We start from the raw sequence: 22,934 nt of genomic DNA, 5'->3' as shown, positions 1-22,934 counted from the left end.
CCTTCTCCAACTTGTCCTTTTTAATCACCAAAACTTATTTAGAAGTACCTAACATTTAGAACATTTGGAGCTCCCCCTGTGGCTCAGCTGGTAAAGAATCCGCCTGCAGCGCGGGGAGACCTGGGTTCGATCCCTCGGTTGGGAAGATCCACTGGAGAAGGGAAAGGTTACCCACTCCAGTATCCCGGCCTGGAGAATTCAAAGGGCTGCATAGTCCATGGGGTCGCAAAGAGTCGGTCACGACTGAGCGACTTAACATTTAGTCAGAAAGGATTTAAGAGTCGGCAGAGGATCGATCTAGCGGCTTGTTAACCAAATTGCTTTCGAGTCTACTCCCCTAATGCCTAGTGGACGCGGTCAAGCGGCTTTTCCAAGCCTCGGTTTTCCCATCTCTAAAGTGAGTACAGGATGCACAGATCGTTTTCCCAGGGCCGTGGTGTAGGGACGTGGTACCGTGGCGCACAGCACTTCACTGTGCAGGAAATGGACACTAGGAGAGAACAGTCCCTAAGACTTTAGCACTCACTATTGGCCCAGCAGTTTCCATCAAGGACCTCAGTTAACCTTCAAAGCATCTCTGTGAGGTCAGTACTGACGCCACTGCAATTCCACAGGTGTGTCCCAGACACGACTGCTGTCACCATCACAGCTCTTTTAAGCTCCCGGAGCCAGGCGCTGACTTTCCGCAACCCGGGGCTGCTTTAGGGCAGCGCAGGGTTGAACCCGCAGTAAGAGCAGCCAGACACCTAGCCGCGGCGCCTGCGCAGACTCAGTGGACGGACGGACGTAAGCGGGGCGAGCACGTGGCAACAGCGGCTTGCGCGCAGACTCCAGGGACGGGGCGGGGTCTGTGGGACGAACACGCCTCCGCGGCGGCGCTCGTAGGGGGTGGGGCCACGCAGACGCCACCAGTGAGGGGTGTGGCCCTCCGGGGGCGGGGCTTCCGAGTGGTGTCCGGCTCCGCCCTCTGCCCGGAGGGGGCGGGAGCCGCAGTGGCGGCGGGGCTGACGTGGAGGCTTGGGGTTAGCGGGCGCGGAGAGCTGCGGGATTGGGGAGAGACGGGCCGGCCCGGGCCGGGCCTTCGGGCCCTTGGCGGCGGCGGCGGCGGTATAAAGCCGGCGACGGGGAGCATGTAATGTCGGAATGCGGAGGCCGCGGCGGCGGCAGCAGCAGCAGCGACGACGCCGAGGACGAGGGCGGCGGCGGCGGCCCCGCGGGCTCCGGCTCCCTCAGCCCGGCCCCGGCTGCGTCCTCGGAGGGCCGGCTCCGCCGCGGCTTGCGCGGCGCCTCTCTTATGGCGCGCCGGCGGCCCGAGCTGCTCTGCGGGGCTGTGGCGCTCGGCTGCGCGCTGCTCCTCGCCCTCAAGTTTACCTGCAGGTGAGGCGGCCCGCATCCCACCCCGGTCCCCTGCCCCGGGCCGGCGGCGCGTGGCCGGCTTGGGAGCCTCAGAGTCGAGGGTCGAAGCGGCCTCCGGAAGTTGGGCCTGACTTTGCCCTGGCCGGTGGACTTGACCCTGCCGCCTGCCGCATGCGGCCCTGCCCGCCGCTTTCCCTTTTCGCGGCCAGCGAGCCCTCAGGCGAGGCTCTGAGGTGCTGCCCGGCGCCCTTCCTACCATTTTCATACCAGGAAAGGTGGGCCAGGTTCTGATGTGCTTGTCACCTGTTGGGATTTCTTGGGGGTGCACCCGTCACTTTTGCCCATCCTGTAGGACCCTTATTTATCACCCATTTTATTTTCCTATGCCTCGGGGAGGCGTAGAAGACCCTTAGTGTCCCGGACGTTGAGAATTCATGCACTCATGGATCTAACGATTATTTATCCGCACCTACTGTATGCGGACGGCTCTTCGAGGGTGTGTGATGAATATCAGAAGTCCCTGTTCTCAGTAAACGAGTAACCTTAACATAATCTTAAAGGGTTTCAGTAAGTGCTGCGCAGGGAATAGAAGCAATGAGGGTGGGGCCCTAAAGACCTTCCCGGGGATCTACATAGGAGAATCACCCAAGAAGGGGAAGGGGCCAGCACTGGGGCGATCCGGGGGGAAATGTCCAGGGTAAATAAAGGAAACGGCAGGTGCAAAGGTCCTGGGACTAGACAAGACTGGTGGACTGGTGTTTTCCTGAAACTGGAAGAAAGGCCTGAGTAGGCTGGAGCTAGTGGGTGGGGTGGGGGAGGGAAAGACAGTTAATATGTCTTGCTTTGGAAAAGGACACAAGTACAAATTTTGCTTTATGTTTTAGTGTGTCTAGTGTGTTTTCGTATTTTGGTGTGTCTACAGTGTGTCTCCTGGGACTCCAGTTTATTTATAAGTTTGTGGTGCCACTGACTGGCATAGCGGCCACTGGGAAGATTTCAACTTGGAACATTTTTATGGAGTCTGTTTAGGACAATATATGACCCCTGTTGTCAAAGAGATGTCAAAAGATTGGAGATTTTAGTGGAAAGAAGAAATTATAATAATTATCGCTGATGAATTAGGAGATGGGGATTGACATATATACGCTGCTGCTGCTGCTAAGTCGCTTCAGTCGTGTCCGACTCTGTGCCCACCAGGCTCCGCAGTCCCTGGGATTCTCCAGGCAAGAACACTGGAATGGGTTGCCATGTTCTTCTCCCATGCAGGAAGGTGAAAAGTGAAAGTGAAGTCGCTCAGCCGTGTCTGACTTTTAGCGACCCCATGGACTGCAGCCTACCAGGCTCCTCCGTCCATGGGATTTTCCAGGCAAGAGTACTGGAGTGGGGTGCTATTGCCTTCTCCAATATATACGCTAATATGTATAAAATAGATAATAATGAGAACCTGTTGTATAGCACAGAAAACTCAACATAATGCTCTCTGGTGACCTAAATGGAAGGGAAATCCAAAAAGGAGGGGATCTTGGATACATATGAGCTTCCCAGGTGGCTCAGTGGTAAAGAATCCACCTGCCAGTGCAAGAGATGCAGGAGATATGGGTTTGATCCCTGGATTGGGAAGACCCCCTGGAGAAGGAAATGGCAACCCACTCCAGTATTCTTGCCTGGAAAATCTATGAACAGAGGAGCCTGGGGGGGCTGCAGTCCATGGGGTCACAGAGAGTTGGACATGACTGAGCGACTGAGCATGTGTACACACACATGGAAGTATATGTATGGCTGATTCACTTTGCTGTATAGCAGAAACTAACACAACATTGTAAAACAACTATACCCCTAATTGAAAAAAAAGTCATATAGTAACAAAACAAAACTAAACAAAAAACCTTATTGAGCATTTGCCATTGTGCCAGGTGCAGCCTGCCAGCTGGGTTTCTCAGCCTTGGTACTGTTGATATTTTGACTCAGATAATTCTTGTGGTAGCGGGCTGCCCTATACATTCTGAGGTGTTCAGTGGCATCCCTAGCCTCTACCTACTACCTGCTCTTACCCCCACCCCCCACAATGTGACAGTAAGAAATGTCTCCAGGTCATACCTGATGTCCTCTGGGGAACAGAGTCACCTGTTTGAGAACTACAGATTCCATGAATGCATTTATCTATTTAACACGTGACCTGAGAACCTGTTATGGATCACTTAAGTCACCAAGCAAAGTCTGGAGAGAGAGAGACACACACACACACACATGCACGCACGCACACACGCACACACACTCTTACTCTTCCAGTTTACACATGAAGGAGTGGAGCTTTGGCCATGTTGCAAAACTTGCCCCAATTCACTTCCACCTAATAAGTGGCTGAGCTGGAGTTTGAATCCTTTATTGTCAGAAACCAGGCTCTTAACTGTGTTCTGTGTCACATCCTACACAAGGGAATTACACAAAGTATTTTACAGGGTAGAATACGGCAACGTGGTATTCGAGTTCAGATGAGGAAGAGAGGTTCTCTCTCCTCCAAGGGTGGAGAGCTTACTTGCATCAGTTTGTCCATTTATAGCAATAAAATGTAGTGTTTTCTCTGAGAGAACAAGACTTAGTAGATATGAAAGTCCTTTGAGATTTCAGGAAGAAGTGTAAATCCAGTTAATGGAGCAGGCTGAGCAAGATCCCACCTGCTTCAGGCAGGGAGAATGAGCCAGTGAACAGCCTGTTTGCCTGTCCAGCTTCTTTCTGTGCCACAGATTTGACGGTCTCTTAATAGACTCAAATAGATTTTTTTATAATCTCCTTTGATTAAATGGTGTCATGATACTACTTTATTGTTCTACAACCGACTCTGACATTTCTGCTGCTCTTTTCCTATTTTGCTTTTAAGATCTTGTGTGTTAATGAAGACAGAGGCTTAAAGAGTAGAATTTTTTAAAGTTATTTTTTATTAATAGCTCCAGACCTAAAATAAGACAACCCCCTTTAGTGTCTTATTGCTTATTTTTTTAAAAAGAAAAAAGGTTGATTTGGAGTTGAAACACTATTAATAATTAGTTGTGCATTTCTGAGCACTTAATCTCTGTCCTAGCTGCCTTTTTATGCATTGAATGTCCATGACTTCATCCTTTCCTTTTACCCTGCTTTGTGGGTGTGTTTTTGTGGGGAAAAAGTTATAAGTATGTCTTTGGGTGCCTGTTATCTCTGTTGTTCAGTTGCTCTGTCATCTTTGACTTTTTGGGACCCCGTGGACTGCAGCATGCCAGGCTTCCCTGTCCCCCATTATCTCTCTATGTGTACATATTCATTTTGCTTTATTTTGTTTTGTAAGCTCAAACCTGCCTCAGACCCTCTTTGGAAGGAGGTGTAGAGCGTGATTCTGGTATAGAAATTGGGAGTTGCGACAGGACTTCCTTGTTTGCAACCAGCTCTTTTGAGTTTTTTGGTACCTGAGACTTTGGCTTCAAAGCTGCAGGAAATCTTTAATCTCCATATAGTTTCTCAAAAACAGTAGCTAATTTAGGAGTTAAATGGCCACTCATGAATGCTTCTGTTGGGGCAGACGCATATTAGTTTCTCTGCCCCGGTGATGTTTGCTTTTTGACAGGCCATGGGCTTGTCTGGCTCGTTTACTTGAGGAGCTGGCTCATCAACAGTACTAGGTTGATGATTGTCCTGTGTTTGATTTGCCACAGACCTGCATTTTCCCTCCGTTTGTGTATTTAACTCTTACCACCAAATTTGAAGAGTAGAAAAATAATGCCTCCAAAGACTTTTGGACTTGTGAGAATGTGTCAGCTTGCCTCAGGGCCTTCCCTCTGGGTGACTGCCTTCCTGTCATTCACGTCTCAGCTTAAAAGATACCACCCCGACCACCACCCCCTGGAGGAGCTTCCAGGTGCCCTGCCACATTTCCGGGTTGACTTCTCCCAGCGAGCGTGATCATTTTGTATGGTTTTCTGTCTGTTTACAGGTTTGCTTGTTTGCGTGTCTTCTTTCCTGAGAAAGGAAGCCCCTTGAGAACAGGTCCCTGCTCCTGTAGCCTTAGTTCCTATACAGCAGTGCCTGAAGCACAGTGACATTTGCTCAGTGAACTTTTTTTTTTTTGAATTATTGTGTAAGGGACTGAGTTTTGGGGGTTATGAAGATGTTACACTTAGACAAAGCTCCCTGACTGCAGAGTTAAAATATTAGCGTGAGTGTGTAAATAGGAGATTTGCTCTGACTTTTAACAGCATTAATTTATGATGTTAATAATTTTTGGTTAAAATGGGGAAGCAATATATTTAAACCTGTCTTAATTCAGGAAGCTGACACCTTGTAGATGTAGAGAAGGGTGTGTACTCTTCCTCAAAACTAAATGACCCAAGGCTCTTAAAAGTAGCTTTGGTCTTGGGTATTTGTATGATTTCTTTTTTTTTTTTAATTTATTATTTGTAATTGAAGGATGATTGCGGCACAGTATTGTGTTGCTTTCTGCCATACGTCAGCATGAGTCAGCCACAGGTACACATACGTCCCCTCCCTCGGGGCTATCACAGAGCACTGGCTTGAGCTCCCTGCGTCTCACAGCGTTTGCACACTGGCTGACTATTTTACATACGATGACACAGGTTTCAGTGTTACTGTCTCAGTTCGTCCCACCCTCTCCTTCCCCCACTGTGTGCACAAGTGTGTTCTCTATGTCTGTGTCTCCATTGCTGTCTTGCAAACAGGTTCATCAGCACCATCTTTCTAGATTCTGTATATATGTATTAATATATAGTATTTGTTTTTCTCTTTCTGACTTAACTTCACTCTGTATCATAGGCTCTAGGTTCATCCACCTTGTTAGAACTGACTCAAATGCATTCATTTTTATGGCTTTGAATAATATTCCATTGTATTACACTACAACTTCTTTACCCATTCATCTGTCAGTGGACAGCTAGGTTGCTTCTGTGTCCCATTACTGGGCATATACCCTTGAGAGACCATAGCTGAAAAAGACACTTGTATCCCAGTGTTCATTGCAGCACTATTTACAATATCTAGGACATGCAGGACCTTCTCAAAGCTCAGTTGGTAAAGAATCTGCCTGCAGTGCAGGAGACCCGGGTTTGATGCCTGGGTGGGGAAGATCCCCTGGAGAAGGAAATGGCAACCCACTCCAGTATTCTTGCTTGGAGAATCCCATGGATGGAGGAGCCTGGCAGGCTATAGTCTGTGGAGTTGCAAGGGTCAGACTCGACTTAGCGACTAAACCACCACCAGGACATGGAAGCAACCTAGATGTCTGATTTCTTTTTTGAACTAATTATCTGTTTGTCTGCTGCATATCTCAGAGCTGGTAGCATGTTCCTACCTGTTCCTCCGTCCTGCTACTTTGCTGTATACTGAGAGACCAGATGATCAAGTTCATTTGAACACATATAAAGTTAGAATAAAGTGGTCCTTAGAATCATTCCTTGTAATGCAAATGCACCTTCTGACATTTTTGATTCAGATTAATAATATATGTCTGTATGGATTTAATTTGCTTTCACAGATATTCAAATGAGGTGAGTAGGGTAGGTTTGTTCATTTCACACATTACTGATCTTTGCAGTACTGGGAGCTGCTAAACAGTAAGGATTTATCAGTGAAGAAAAGAGCGAGGGTTGTTACCCTTATGGAGTTAATAAACAGGCAAATAAGTAAGTCACAGATTATGGTGAGGGCTGTTGAAAGCAACTAATAGGAATCTGAGAGGGAAAAAAAAAATTTGGAAGAATCGTCGGAGCAGTCCTCACCAAGGAGGTGACCCATCAGCCAAACTTATTTCTCATCAATGCCATTGTACTATAATTTACATTTGGTAAAATTCCCACATTTTATATATGTAGGTCCATGGCTTTTGGCCAGTGTAGCCACCGCTACCCTTTTAATTCCTTGTCCCCAGAAACTTTCCTCAGCGTCCTCTGCAGCCGGTCTTCCTTGCTCTACTCCCAACTCCAGACCACTGCTGATGTGATGGATTTCATTATAGACTAGTTTTGCCTGTTATGGAATTTCATGTCAATGCATTCATATTATATGTATTCTTTAGTGTCTGACTTCTTTCAGTGTATTTTGAAACTCATCCAGTTATAGTATGTATCAGTTTGTTTTCTTTTAAATTACTGAGTGACATTTAATTGTAAGAACACACAAATTAGTTTATTTATCCTTTCATCTAATGATTTATTACAGCTTTTTTTGTGCTTACTATGTATGTAGTTTATCTTTTCCCATCCCTGTGGTTTTATGCTGTCTATGTCTTTATGTTTAAAATGCTTTTAGAGAGCATATGGTTGGGTTTTGCTTCATTATCCAGCCTGTCAATCTCTTCCTCTTAATTGGATGGTTTAGTCCTTTTATATTTAATGTAATTGTTGATATGGTTGAGTTTGTGTTTACCATCTGGCTATTTGTTTTCCATTTATACTTTCTGGTTTTTCTTCCTCTCTCGGTCTTTTTTCTGTTCACCTTCCACACCACCCCTCCCCGCCCCCCACCCCAACCCCCCTGCCCCCCAACCTGGTACCACATGGTCTGCAGGAATCTCAGTTTCCCAACCAGGGACCAAACCCAGGCCCTCAGCAGTTTGAAAGCAGGGAGTGTCAACCACCGAACATCTAAGAAATTCCCTCTTTTGGGTTAATTGAATTTTCGTAGGGTTCCATTTTTATTTTCTCTCTTGTTTCTTAGCTAAGCTGCTCTAATGGTTTTATACTCTTTTAATCCAGATGTGTGGACAGCTCAAGAGTGTTCACTGGGGCCCTTTAACCTGGTGGGATGCAGCTTCAGCACAGACCTTGTTGTCTTGGCTCTGGCCACTTGTTTAGTTTTATTCTCTTTCTTTCTTCCCCTGACCTTCTGTGAATCTTAAGTACATACTTAGGAAACCTGTTTTCCAGTTAAATGGGCAGTTGCTTTGCTTTCGTCTTTATTAACCTTTGGATCATGATGCATACATACAAATGGAGACATCTACATTATTATTACTTTTACCTGAGTGTCCTAAGTACAGGCCAGCCACAGCTAATGGACTTAATGTGAGTGGACTGTAAGGATTTCCCATGCCTCCTAGTGGTGCCATGCATGCTCCCCCCTCTTGATTCTGAGCTAGCTCACTGGTGGCTCTGAAACCCTGGACATCAGTGGCTTGTGGAGAGCAAGGCTGCAGAGAGATAAGGATGGAGTCTTTTGGGTGGGGGAGGCAAGAGTCCGATAAGGATGGAGTCTTTTGGGTGGGGGAGGCAAGAGTCCGGATTATTCAAAGACATTCTTCTGCTCTCCACTGCCCTCCCACCCTACACCCGGGGCAGACAGTGTTAGAGAATGTTTTTAACATGTCATTTGAGTCTTGCATTCTCTCAGTCAAATCTTGCCTTCACTTAGCACAAAGTACTGCTTTTATCCTCTAGGCCAGTGTTTGGGGAAGTCCCTTTTCTTACTAAGAGAAGACTCTTCTTTTAAGCTTTGTTCTCTTTCTACACAGAGCTGTTGTTAGAAGATAAACTAAACAGTCTTGTGTTTGCTCTTTTTTTAGTCGAGCAAAAGATGTGATAATTCCAGCAAAGCCACCTGTCAGCTTTTTCTCCTCGAGGTCTCCGGTTCTTGACCTCTTCCAGGGGCAGCTGGACTACGCAGAGCACATTCGCCGGGATTCGGAGGTGGTGCTGCTGTTCTTCTATGCTCCGTGGTGTGGCCAGTCCATCACCGCCAGGGCTGAGATTGAACAAGCAGCAAGTCGGCTTTCAGACCAGGTAAGGTGGACATTCAGCCTGACCATCAGATGACTGGCAGTCCGGGTGCAGGGCAGGTTCTCCCCACAGAGACACCTTTCCCAGATGGCTGATTTTGCCAGGGTGAAGGCCAGGAGCCTTATTTCTAGCCTAAATCATAAAGCCCCTGTGAGCAGAGGTTAGAGGCAGGAGTGGGAGGAGATGCCATGTTTTCTTGTGATGAGGCCAGTGCTCATCTCAGGGTGCCAGGTTGTCTGGTTTCAGTGGGAAGACTGAAAATCCTCACTGAATATACTGTTAATATTTGCTGGTTATTTTAGGTAAGAGAATTTATGGGTCATGATTACAGTGTAACTAGGCAGACCTTTCAAATACCTAGACCATAGCTACATTCAACAAATATTTAAAGAATGCCACCTTCACTCTTGGTAAGAGGGATATATAGACAATTGATATATAGGACTTCTGTCTGGCAGTGGTTTTCAATCCAATGGATCCCAGTTGACCTTTATAAAACAAGTATTTTTTGATATCCCTTTTTCTGTCCTCAGAAGGTATTCATAGATGATAAAACTTCCCTATACATATAGTTTCGATGTAGCCAATTTAATGCACTAATTGTAACATAAAGATAAGGGGAAAAAGAAAAATGTTATATAATTAAACACGTGTTTTAGCATGTAAGTGCTGGGGTAAGTTAGGTCCATGTACCTTTATGTAGGAGAATGCAATGGAGAACCACTGTGAGTTATAACAGCAGGAACAATTACAAATGCAGCCTCATAAAGTAGGATATGTTGGCCACTCAGGGGCTACGAGGGCATTGCTCTCAGTGACTTGATTTTTCTAAATGGTGAACAGCTCTTGGAAAAGTTCTGAGCCAACGAAAGTCCTTTCAGCCCTCAATTAAACAGATGTTGCCTTCTTGAGAAATTCAGTGAACACAGAAGCCATGCTTTGGATTGACATATATAAAGTGGAGTCAAGATCTGAGTTTAATAATAATAAACAGGTTTCCCTCCACATCAGTGTTTGGCAGGATGTTTAAAACTGCTCTGGGTGACATGGAGGATCGTTCCATGTGCAGAGCAGCTTGAAGCACTGCAGGACATCAGTGCCACGACCCCTGCCCACCACATGCCCTCTAGCATCCCCCGACCGATGCAGTCAGCCAAAAAGCATCCCACAGGTTTCCAAGAGGCTGCTGTCGATACCCACTGATCTGGGGTGACTTGTGGCACAGTTGAGTTTCAGAAGTTCATTTGGAACTCTCAGTTGGATTTTCTTAGAAACAGTGTTACAAATGTTGTCTAGACTTCCTGCCCAGTGTAGCAAAACCTTTTTAATTAAGTTATACCCCTGAAAGTGGTGCTGAGTACTGTATAAATACGCTAATTTTTGTATTGATAGCGTTGATTCTCAGGGGGTTGTGATTCTGTGTTCCAGCTTTGGACCCATGGACTCAATCTATTCCTTGTCTCCCTGCCACCCCCGCTGCCACCCCCCTTAAGAATGGCTGATAGTAATAAAGCTGGGGACACTTGTGGGAAGAAAACAACCCTAAGGGAGCTCTGGGAGGCAAGCTCAAAGGAAGTCACCCCTTTGTCAGTCATTCCTCATTTAGAGCACTTGGGGGAAATGTGAGAGTCTGTTGTATTTTAGGGTGAGTGTCAGCTACTTGTTATATTACTGCCAGCCTAAGGAGTATGGCCTTCAGTGTGACTGTAGGGATTGAGTGCTGCTGTGCAGGCCCCTGCTCCTTAGAACATCCCTGCAAGCTGATGCTGGTTGCCCTGAAGCACGACCTTAGGTTTAGAGGGCAGAATGGTTTGTTAAGGCCACAGGACAAGTGGTAGAGGTTACAGTGCCATCCACAACTGATGGGCTCTGCCTTCTTTCAGAAAAAATTTTAGCTCCTTCTAAATTGAGAGCTTATTGTTCTATATTCTCAGTAGGGAAACGGAGTGGGTTTATTTTTGGAAATAGGCAAAAATTTCTGGAGCCACATTACTTAATAAAATTAGCAAATGTTGTAGATTGTGCCCTATTTTTGAGGTGTCAGCCTTAGTAAAGGTACTGTTATAAAGTGTAGGTAGAGTATAAAAGGAGTTCTTGAGAGTTTACATTAAGTTTTGAGCAGTACTGATCTCTGGTCAGTATAAGGCATCTGAAAGTGACTTTTCATTTGTAGTCTTCATATTTTTCAGTACAAAGATTTAAAAACATATAATAGCAAAGGCGAGCTCTGTCTGCCACTTAACATCTAATAACATTTTATTAGGCTTGTTTTATCATGTATCTGTTCATCTTATCATCCATGTAATCTGTGGTTCTCAACTAGAGGCGGTTTTGTCCTCAGGGGACTTTTGGGACTGTCTGGAGAGGTTTTGGGTTGTCACTACTAGAGAGGGGAGGCCAGCGATCCCACTGAATCTGGCATCCACTGTGTGCCCTCCCCACTCCTGCCCCCAGCAAAAACAAATAAAACAGCAGCAAAAAACCTGTATCAGTTCATGCTAAGTGTCGGTAGTAACAAAGGTGAGAAACTCTGCTCCAGTCTAAGTATTAATCCATCCCATTTTGGGTAGAGTTCAAAGTAAATTTCGGGTACTGGGATACGTCTCCCTAAATACTTTAGCATCTTCCTATAAATACATACTTAATCCATATTTTTGCTATCTGATAGTATATTTTAGAGTATAGTTCTAGTCATCTATTATCTTTATTGGTTTTTAATATCATTATTAAAAATGGTCCTTTGAAATTTTTGGTATGTCAGCTGTAGGTAAGATTGTTTTTATTCTCAGATGCTCAGTTTGACTATCAAAAGACATATCCTATTGGTAAGTTTTAGTATAATCATGCTTAGAAAAAGTTATTTGGTGTCATTCACTTCAGGATTTGAAGCAATTCGTTTTCCTCTTGGACCAGACTGCAAAATATTCAGAGTCCCAGCTGGACACTGTCTACTAGAGTCTTTCTTTGTCCTTGTCAGGGTAAATGATGCCCTTCTTTGAACACCCAAAACGACTTTTTTAATGCTTTCTGTTTCAGAGAGGGATTGTTTCATTTCTATAGTTTTATTTTTTAAATCTTGGTGATTTTTCAGTTGTTATTTATAGTCATTTGAAACCTTCTTTGACTTGCAGGTGTTGTTTGTCGCAATTAACTGTTGGTGGAATCAGGGGAAATGCAGAAAACAGAAACACTTTTTTTATTTTCCTGTAATATATCTGTATCATCGGAGGTAAGAACTTTCAAGTAGTGTTTCTAATCCAATTCAGTTTATCAGTTTCAAAGTGAATTTTTGTTTTATCCTGTTTAAAAGTATCTACTGTAGAAAATTGAGAAAATAATAAATAAGCAAAAATAAGTAAATAGAAGGATCTGTGATTTATCAATCATCCATAATCACTATGTGTTTTGATTTATATCCTCCTGTGACTGTACATATCCACCCCCCCTTTTTTTTTACTTAAAAAGTGGGGTCATGTGTTGAGAGTAGTAATATCTCCTCAACTGCTTTTTTGTGTGTGAACATTTTTCCATGTTATTACGTATTCAATAGCATTGTTTTCAATTGTACTGGTTACTCCACTGTGTTGCTGTATGTTTCAAATATTATAGAAATATTTTATGGAATAAAAATGTATTAAAGTCCTTACCCTGTTGTCTAGCAGCATAACATAGTCAGGAGGATATCTAACATTTTTTCAAATTGGGAAGAAAAAACTACAAGTGTGCAATCCTATAATCTATCATTCTGAAATCCAGAGAGCTTTGAAGACCTGAAAGAGTTCCATGAACATCGTCCCCAAATACATTCATCTGGCCTAAAGTACCAAGAGGCCACCTATAGTCTTTGTACCACATCAGACGCCACTGTACTCATTTTGCTGCAGAAATACTGGTGCTTGATGTTGGAGAACTGCCCGGGCCTTGCTCTGGGTTGTTTAGTTGTGTCCGACTCTTTGTGACTCTATGGACTGTAGCCCTCCAGGCTCCTCTGTCTATGGGATTATCCCAGCAAGAGTACTGGAGTGGGTTGCCATTTCCTCCTCCAGGGGATCTTCCTGACCCAGGGATTGAACCCGTGTCTGCTATGGCTCCTGCATTGGCAGGTGAATTCTGTACCACTGAGCCATCTGGGAAATCCTGCTGTGGATGTTAGGTCTAAAATCTGACTTGAAGGATTTTGGAGACAGAAGATGAAATTCTGGGCTCTGTTCAGTGTAATTAGCTTAAAGTTTGTTACTGAAGGGTTAAGAAGAGTTGACCAGTAAGAACTTTACTTTTTAGGCTTTATTACCTCCCTCTAAAATCCTTGGGCCTTAATCAATGCAGAGTCCAGATTATCATGTGTGGATTATCTATCCCCTTCCAGCACATTCCTGTGTCTCTAACATAAAAATTGTGTGGCTCAGAGTGTTGTGTCTCAGGAGCTATTGAATAGTATTTGAGCAAAAACACACATTCCTTCCCCATCTCCACCCTCAAATTTCCCTCTGGGTATAAACACAGTTTCTCTGAGTAACTTTCTGATGGTCACTTCTTTTTTTTTTAAGATAAGTATATGGTGGTATATTAATATTTGAAAGTTGTAAACCTCGGTAGTATGTAATGGGTGATGACCTTGCCCTGAAGAGATCCCTGTGTTTCTATTTTTGGAAATAGGGCACAGATGGCTAGCAGGGAGTGTAGGCCTTGCAACTATGTGTAACCAAGCCTGCTGCCCAGAGGCAGACTTAACTCGATATGACATTAAAATCATAAGAGTTCCCTTGAATTGAGTACAAATGTCATTTCAGAATATGTGGGTGTGCAGCATTGTCTTACACTATTGGTTTTCTTAGTTTTATAGAAAGGTTGAAAGGACATGAAAGGAACATCAGAAATACTTAGTCCAGCCCTCTTATTTTACAGATGAGGAAACTGAGGCTGGTATACCTTAAAGTGCTTGCCCCTCATCTTGGCCTGTTAAACCTTTACTTGAAAAAAAAAAAAAAACCTTTACTTGTTTGAGTCAGTTCAGAACCATTAATACTCATTTCAACATCTACCATTCCCATTGTACCAAAAAATAAAGTGCTACGGTAGAGACAGGAAAAGGTAGCCTTTTTGTATTCTGTGCTGTTTGTGTAACAGCTTAACTAGTAGTAGCTACCTATAGAAATTAACAGGCTTTCCTGTTTTGTGAGAGCAGACTCCCAAGTTTTTTTTGACTTGTTTCGTTGCCAGTCACAAAGGCAGTTTAGGAAAGGCTCTGAAGCAGGAAGTAGTTTTCCCAAAACACTCTGTGCAGAATTCATCTCCCCTCAGTCAGCTTGTCTGAAAGCAATGGCCATGGTGTGCTGGCAAACCGTGCTCTACGACCTGCATCTGGGGATCTTCTCATTACACCTGATCCCTGGGACCCTTGTAACACGGTACCTGGGAACCTTAGCAGAGCCTGATTTGCTTGAGTGGACGAGGTTTCCAGGTCCCTTGCCCACTTTCTGCTAAGCAAAATAAGTTATTAGATGACTTTTTTGTTTTCTTCCTTTAAATTAAAATTTGGTGGTGGATGATGGGGTTGGTGGTGGTAGTAATTTAAAAACAAATTAGTTAGCAAATGAATTGTAGTAAGTCTTGAATCGATAGAGTCTCTGACCCAGTGTCTCTGCTGTGTGTGTAGAATGCTAGTTTTACCTCTTTCATGCTGATGTTCCTCTGTCTGCTGTCATATTCTGCAGGGCACCCTGAAGATTGTTTATGTCATCACATCATATGTATGTGTGTTTCTGTTATTATATATTAATATTGTGATCCCCATTTATGTAGTTCTTTTCTGTGCTCTGCTGTTGCTGTTAACAGGACGCTTAGTGTCAGTTTCTATTCAGAGAGAAGAATGGGTATAGATCTACTGAATTTCGCCGTACTCCCCCATCCTCGCCACATACTATCCAATTATATTTGAGCAATGTGTGTTGTGCAAGAGTGAAGAAAGCCCTGTGAGCATTCTTATTAGCTTAGGAGGATAACTCGGTGTTGGCAATACTGCTTATCGGTACTAAATCAAATTCCTGTGTGTCCCCAAGCACAACTGCCTAGGAGAACAGGGAAGATCATTTGTACAGTTCCCTGACTTCATACCTTCATATATATAATTTTTTGTTGTAATAAAGTTTTAAGTAGGTTTAAGGTTCATTTAGTGACCTTTTGTATAAGTGCCTCTGAAAATATTTAATGACTACTTTGTAGTAGGCCAAGGACCAACTGCTCAACTTGTTCCTTATTTCACAGTGACCTGAAAAGGAAAGTCTACCCCTCCCCCCTCCTTCCGCCCCTCCCCCACCCCACAGCAGAATTATGTAAAGATCCCGGAATCCTTTGGCATTTGATCTGTTTTCAGAGTTGCCTGTTTATTGTTTTTTATAGAAGTGTTACTGTGAGAATTAATTTGTTTTCAGAGACTAGAATGAACTTTGCTCTGAAATTCAGTTTGCAGAATTAATTTCATATTGAAAAGTAATGGCCAGTTTTACCTCCCCTCACATAAAATGCTTGCTCTTAATTAGGCCTCCAGTTACCCTCTTGAGACAAGGAAGGCTGCTGACATATGAACCAGTTGGGATCCTAAAGCAGGACATTTTCATTTTGTAGTGTTGATGATTTCAGTTATATATTACAGGTTTAATGCATAGTGTATTTTTATTTTTTATTTTTATTTTTTTGGTACTAGTTTTGGACCAATCGAATACAAAGGCCCCATGAGTGCTGTTTACATTGAGAAGTTTGTCCGCCGAGTGATGAAACCACTTCTCTACATCCCATCTCAATCAGAATTACTAGATTTTCTCTCAAACTACGAGGTACCTGTCTTTCCTATCTTCTCCCATTTCCTCAGGCTTCACTGGGTTGCATTGGATTGTTTTTATTAGAAGAGTCTTTATATCTCCTGATTTACAGCAGTTAAAAGATCACATATAGGTAAGCCCCAGTTAAATGCTTTTGGAGATACTTAATTACAGGGATGGTTTGGCCAAGTGAGTTTTTAGAGAACAGAAAACTTGTGAATACTATTTTTTATTCGGGGATTTTAAACAAACTTTCAGTTTGTCTCACGATTAGCTTAGAGTATGTAAGAATTAATTTACAATTTATATGCAATTGTAGATCTCTAAATATATGATGCATACAGCACTTTTGGGCACCCAGTGGTAAAGGTGGTAAAGGACCCGCCTGCCAGTGCAGGAGACATGAGACGTGGGTTCGATCCCTGTGTCAGGAAGATTCTCTGGGTTAGGAAGATCCCCTGGAAAACGGCACAGCAGCCCACTCCACTATTCTTGCCTGGAGAATCCCATGGACAGAGGAGCCTGGCAGGATACAGTCCATGGGGTTGCAAAGAGCTGGACATGACTGAAGGGACTAAAGCACATAGGACACAGATTTCTAAAAATTTTGTACGATGCTGACAGCTTTTTACTATGCGATATCTGGTTTTTCTTGTAAGTTGTAGTTTAGTTTAAAAAAACAAAAGCTAGGAATATGTTCTTTCTGTTTTATTAAATGTGTAAAAATTTCAAGGTTTATTAACAGACAGTTTCCTAACATCGCATCTCAACTGTTTTCCTATTGCCAGTCAACCCCTGATGGATTATTTTGTTGGGATCCTCAATGCGTGTTCAGGACTGGTTTTTATTGAGAGACCAATATAAATCTTAAAATAATCTCAAAAATTATAAAAATAGTTCCACAGAAAAATTCACTGGATCAAATGTAAAATCGTACTTACAGTGTTAGTTGCTGAGTTGTGTCTGACTCTTTTGGGACCCCATGGACTGTTGCCCACCAGGTTCTATCCATGGAATTCTCCAGGCAAGAATACGGAAGTGGGTAGCCATTGCCTTTTCCAGGGGATCTTCTCAGCCCTGAGCCTCCTGCATTGCAGGCGGATTCTTTACCATCTGAGCCTCTTGGTCACAAGTAAAAATGATACTTAGCGACAACAAAATCAAGACTGTAAGTACCTAGTAGAGATAAAAAGCATATGAATCCACCTCTCACTACTTGAGAATTTAGTAACTGTCATTTGGTTAAAATTTACCTTTTGCACACTGTGTATATTTTATATAGGTGGGACGTGAATTTCTTTCTCCAGAGCGTCACTTACAGCTTTTTCCAGTTGTGTCAGAAACATTTTGTGTTAACTGTTAGCAGATTCTCAGGCAGCAGCGTTCCTCTCCAGTTATTCTGCTTCTAGTTCCCAGATGTGCTTTAGGGTGAATGCTTCCGAACTCTTACGTGGATAAAGGGTAGGTTTCCATGCCCTCCTGGGCTTGCTCCCATTTTCCTGGGAGGCTGGTGAGCAGGACCTACAGTGGGAGGCAGGACCTACAGTGGGACCTGGACCCCATCCCTCTGGCAGCACCAACTGGGTCTGTGACTGGGGGCAGGTCACTCATCTGCCAGGTGTCAAGGTCCGGGAACAGGGTTTTCCTGAGACTCCGTTTGGTGCAGTGATTGTGCGATAAGGGTTTTCACGTAGATTTTCAGTAGATGACAGTCAGTCACTGGGGGTGGTCCAGCAAGACGGTGAAGAATCAGGACTCAGACAAATTTGAATCCAAACTCAATTCTGTCTTCTTAGCTATGTGGCCTCCACCTAGTACTTAACCTCTTTTAAGCCTCCATTTTCTCATTGGTAAAACAGGGATTAAATGAGATTTTAAAAAGAAAATGCCAGGTAGGATGTAGTCATAATAAGTGAAAATCTATCAGTGAAAATTACATTGTGGAAAAATCCTGGATAGTTAGCACTACTGAGAGAACTTAAAATGTGCCTAACATCTGCCAGAATTCCCTACTTATATAAAAACCTTTTGTTTGTTTTGTAACTGAGATGATAAAAAATGACCTGTAGAGGCCAAGAGGTCTTCCTTCAGGTGAACTCTGTTGAGACTTCTGTGGAACACTGGGCCTGGATTGGTGCCCTCTGTTTTCCCTTTACATTTTCACTCAGTGTCCTCTAGAAAGTAAAAAAATGGGAGAAGAGCTGTGCAACATCATGTAGCACACAGCATGTACCTGCCCGTCCCCAAAAGAGTGTGGAAAAAAAACGGAGATGATACGGCTTTACAGAGCACAGAGAGGCAGCTTTAGAGTTATATCCAGGTCTGTGAGAGATTTGTGTACAGAGAGTTTTGAGCAAGTTCTTAAGCAGAGGTCACGTGATGAGATGGACTCAGCTAGGACTCTGCAGGGCTGGGTTTTAGCCCTGACATCTAGCTCTGACAGAAATCTTTGATTTCTGCGTTTTATGCAGATTTCTCACCTCTGAAGAAAGGGAGATGGCTCAGATAATCCCTCCTCTTTTGGCTTTGGTGAGTTTAGAGGTTGGAAAGAGGCAGATGAAAGAAGATTTATCATTTTTGGTTGGGAAGGTATTTTTTAAACAGTGCCTTTGGGCATGTGTATCAGAGATCTTTCTAACCCTTTTTTTATTACTGTCTCTAAGATGTTTGTAGTGTCTCTGTAGTTGGATCTGCAGGAGAGAGACGAGGGCACCGCTATGACTGAGCAGCAAGGATGATTCCTGACCTTGAGCTTCTGCATTCTTAGAACCCGCTTTTCAGCAGCAACTTTCAGTGATGATGCTCCAAGTCTGATGTTGAGTTCACATCAGACTCGGTGTCATGCCAGTGACATTACTCAAGTTGTTTGTTTTTTTTTGGCAGCCCAGTTAATTAGAAAGATGACAACAATGGTTAGACTGCCTTTAAGATGGGACCCAAGAGAGTGCTGCCAAGATGGAACCCTGTAGAGCTTCTCTTGGCCTTTCAAATGCCTCCTGAAAACTGCAGATGGCTTTTATCTTTTTAGAATCATCTTTGCTGGGCTTCTGTTCACTGAAATGAAACTGTTGGGTTGGCAAGAGACAGTATTTGATTAATTGTGAAAGAATTTGGGAGTCACGCCCAGCATGGTTTCAAATGGGAAGTCTTTTATCTTGTGAAATGTACCAGATACTGCCTTAGAAAGGAGTGATACCAGCTTCATTCACTCTCTGTAAGATAGCATAAAGACACAATTTATGATCCAGAAATGAAACCACTGTCATGGTTTTGATAGTTGAATAAATAAAAAAGTTTAAAGGAATTTTTAGAGGCCCCACTCTGGACCATAATAAATTTTATAGGCATCCTCTAAATGAGTTTCTCAGCCTCAACATTATTGACATTTGGAATCAGATAATTCTGTGTTGTGGCGGGTTGGCCCGTGCTCTGCAGAATGTTTAGCAGCATCCTTGGCCTCCACCTACTAGATATCAATAGCGCCACACCTTCCCCTTACTTGTGACAACCAAAAATATCCAGGCATTGTCACGTGTCCCCTTAAGTAAGTAAGTAAGTAAGTGAAGTTGCTCAGTTGTGTCCGACTCTGCGACCCCATGGACTGTAGCCTACCAGGCTCCTCTGTCCATGGGATTTTCCAGGCAATAGTACTGGAATGGATTGCCATTTCCTTCTCCAGCAGATCTTCCTGACCCAGGGATTGAACCCGGGTTTCCCACATTGTAGACAGACGCTTTACCATCTGAGCCACGTGTCCCTTAGGGGCACAAAATCATCCTGGTTGAGAACCAGTGCTCTGAATGATTGTTTCCTCAAATAAGGTCTTTAGGATGCCTCACAGGTCTTAGTATAAACACACATTTTTCCATATAGCACGCAGAAGGCTGCAATCTAATTATTGCAAGCGTCTCTGCTTATCACAGTGTCAGTAGAGAGATGAAAATTAAGCAGTGCCTTAACTGGAAAATTCTGGAGTGTTACCCATGGGGAGCCAGAGCCAGGCGTGTTATTTTTCATCTATAGGGTCCCTGATGCTCAGCCTTTACTCAGTTTGTTTGTACCACACCCTCCCCCCACCCAAAAAAAGCAAGCATCCTAAGCATGTTAAGGGTATTTCTGATTTAAAGGAGTCTAGTATGACAGATACTTGCTTTGATCAAATATGGATTTCAGTATGAAACCTGTATTTGGATTACAATACCCAAGTGTTGTCTTTACAAATATGGATTTCAATATCAAATGTGTTTAATATGAATTGATATTAAAATCTATTAAAATACCGATTTCATATTCCTTGAAATTACAAATATGAATTTCAATATCAAATGTGTTTAAATTTAGGTATACTAAAATTGGGCAGAAATAATTATTTAATGTTTCTGTGGCACTTCTAAGGTTTGTTAGGATGGCACTGCTTCTGTCTCTAGATGTTTCTGCAATGTGTTACAGGAATGCATTTGATAATTTCCTCCTCATTAAAAAAAAAAAGTATTGGTTACTTATAAGTTTGTCTCTCATCCAGGTATTTATGAACAATGTAGATCATCGTAAGATTGTGTAGTGTTTATTACTTGGCAAGTTATGCTACCCTGCAATTAACAACTTTGTATATTGACATAAACTTCATTATTCTATGTATACTGAACTCTGTTCACATATGCTTCTAATGCTGTTATAAACAGAAATGCTCTAATTTTAGGTTGGTTTGAATTTTTATAAGTCCTACAGATGAATCCTTTTAAAGCCTATTTCAGATTATTTGGTAATTACTTAGAAGAGCAGAAGTTTTTAACAAATGGAGAAAATATATATGTGTGTGTGCATGTATATATACATATGTGTATATAGTTTTGACAGTGTTGCACGGCTTGCTGGTTCTTAGTTCCCCAGCCAGGCATTGAACCCATGCTCCCTGCAGTGGAAGCACAGCATCCTAACCATTGGACTGCTGGAGAATTCCCTAACCAATATTTTATTTGACTTAGAATACATCAGACCTAACCAAATCAGATTGCTCATCATTCACCATGCTTCTGTGTTTGTAAAATATGACACTAAACCCAGATGCTATTTTTAGGAAAACAGGATTGCATTTAATTTACTGAACATTGCAGAAAGACATTAAAGGGTGAATATTGTAAGTGCTTGACTCTGTAAATTCCAAAATACCTTAGACATTATCAGCAAACAAAGAATGAGTAAACTATGCTTGGATAAGTGACCAGCAGTTTTCAAGTGCTTTTACTTCTGATTTTCCCAGCAGCCATGTGAGGTAGATGGAAACTGTAGATCCTTTAAACAAATTAAGAAGGTAAAGGAACAGAGAGGCAGAGAGGGTTTGATTTACCCTAAGTGGAGATTGGACTGCAGTCCAGGTCTTCTGGCTCCCAAGATTCTTCTCTTTATACAAAGGAATGATTAAAGTCTCTGATTTGAAATTTCACTATGTAACTAGAGGTTAAAACTTTGAATATTTAATTATTTTTATGTCATTTTTGATCCTTTCTTCTTCATGGAAGAAAAATTTTAAAATAAATGTTAACTTGACTGTAACTTTTTTTCCCTTCATCTTTAATAATGGTGCTAAGAATAATTAGTGATAAAGGATGGGCCATGGCTATTGACTTACTATTAAAGAAGCAAGTTTTATTAATTGGGTTGTTAGTATTTATTCTGCAGAACTGGGAGTGTTCTGTGTATGAAAATCACAGGATTGATGCTTGGTAGAGTCTAGAATGTTCTTCCCAGATATGCACTAAAATCATACCGGCCTTACAAATCATGAATGTAGCTAAAGCTAAATGGACTTGCTGGTGGACACTGCAGGCAGAGATCAGGAGCTTTATGTCATCTTGTTGCCAACCATGTTAAGAAATTCTGCTTTCTTCATTTACTCTAATTGTATGATAAAATTCCTCTTCCTTGAATGTTCTTCCTAACTATTTAAGATACAGACAAGACAGTTTATTACTTGGGGACAGCATAGTCAAACATACCACCCCAGTGTCATTTTTTTTAGACATTAAGTTGATCGGAAAGGGAATGGGACTGAGTGTGATAATGTCACTTTCACAGTCACTAATTTTATGACTCCTCTGTCAGTAATTTTCAGACATCATTTGTCTTAAGTATCAGTAGCTTCTGTGTCAGTAGTGCTTACTTTTTTATATTTTAAAGCATGTGACAGAATCATGATTTGTACCTTTCAGTCTACCACCAGATGCCAACAGTATTATTTAAAACTTATATCTGTAACCAAAATATTTTCAAAATCTTTTCATGAGTTTCTATAATTTCTCTTTTTAAGAGCTGTGATTTAGCATATATCCATTCATTTATTCTTAGACGTTTTGATAAATCAAGTTGTTTTAAATTTAAGTGGGATAAGAGAACGTTTGGAGGGTGTTTGGAGGGAGAAGCAGGGCATTGGGTAAATTGCCAATTGACAGAAATCTGAGCACTTTGGAGACAAACCTATAATGCTGCGTGGTACCTGCTGTTATCCTGTTGTGTGTTGGTAAAAGTGTTGATTGTACTCTTGCGTTGGTAAAAGTGTTAATTGTACTCTTATGTTGCACAAAGAAATAGATACTGTTTCTGTTAATTCATAGTTCTGTACAACTTTAGCTTTACATTTTCTGCTGCTGTTGCTAAGTCGCTTCAGTCGTGTCTGACTCTGTGCGACAGCAGCCCACCAGGCTCCCCTGTCCCTAGGATTCTCCAGGCAAGAACACTGGAGTGTGTTGCCATTTCCTTCTCCAATAAGTGTGAGTTAACATTAATTCAGAAATATTGTTGCCATTGAGGAAAGCAACACATGGAGGTAACTGTTCTCATGGCCACTAGAGGGCGTGCACACCATCTGCTGAAATTTATGCCACACTGCAAATGGTGCTCACATAGGAAAGACATATTTTATGCTGATGAGGTTGGGCTGGCCTCATATAAATAGCCCATTTATCCTATTCCAGCCTTATTATCGGAGAAGGCGATGGCACCCCACTCC

At 42.7% G+C, this 22,934-nt stretch overlaps 1 protein-coding gene across 2 annotated transcripts in view; it reads left to right on the top strand.

The window, feature by feature from the left end:
* Nucleotides 1-1,056: 1,056 nt before the first annotated feature.
* TXNDC11 (thioredoxin domain containing 11) overlaps nucleotides 1,057-22,934 on the top strand; it is a 58,005-nt gene continuing 36,127 nt past the window's right edge. Inside the window, exons 1-4 of one of the 2 annotated variants that reach the window (XM_040230581.1) lie at nucleotides 1,057-1,377; nucleotides 8,897-9,113; nucleotides 12,242-12,339; nucleotides 15,814-15,943. In XM_040230581.1, the coding sequence (XP_040086515.1) occupies nucleotides 1,136-1,377; nucleotides 8,897-9,113; nucleotides 12,242-12,339; nucleotides 15,814-15,943 (687 nt within the window). In that variant the 5' untranslated portion in view covers nucleotides 1,057-1,135. Of the gene's footprint in view, nucleotides 1,378-8,894; nucleotides 9,114-12,241; nucleotides 12,340-15,813; nucleotides 15,944-22,934 lie in introns of those variants that run through there. The other variant, XM_040230588.1, reaches the window with a different exon arrangement.

Source organism: Oryx dammah, unplaced genomic scaffold (genome assembly GCF_014754425.2).
Source record: "Oryx dammah isolate SB20612 unplaced genomic scaffold, SCBI_Odam_1.1 HiC_scaffold_2, whole genome shotgun sequence".
Lineage (NCBI taxonomy): Eukaryota > Metazoa > Chordata > Mammalia > Artiodactyla > Bovidae > Oryx > Oryx dammah.
The sequence above is the reverse complement of the archived record's forward strand: the minus strand, read 5'-3'. Positions and strand labels throughout refer to the sequence as shown.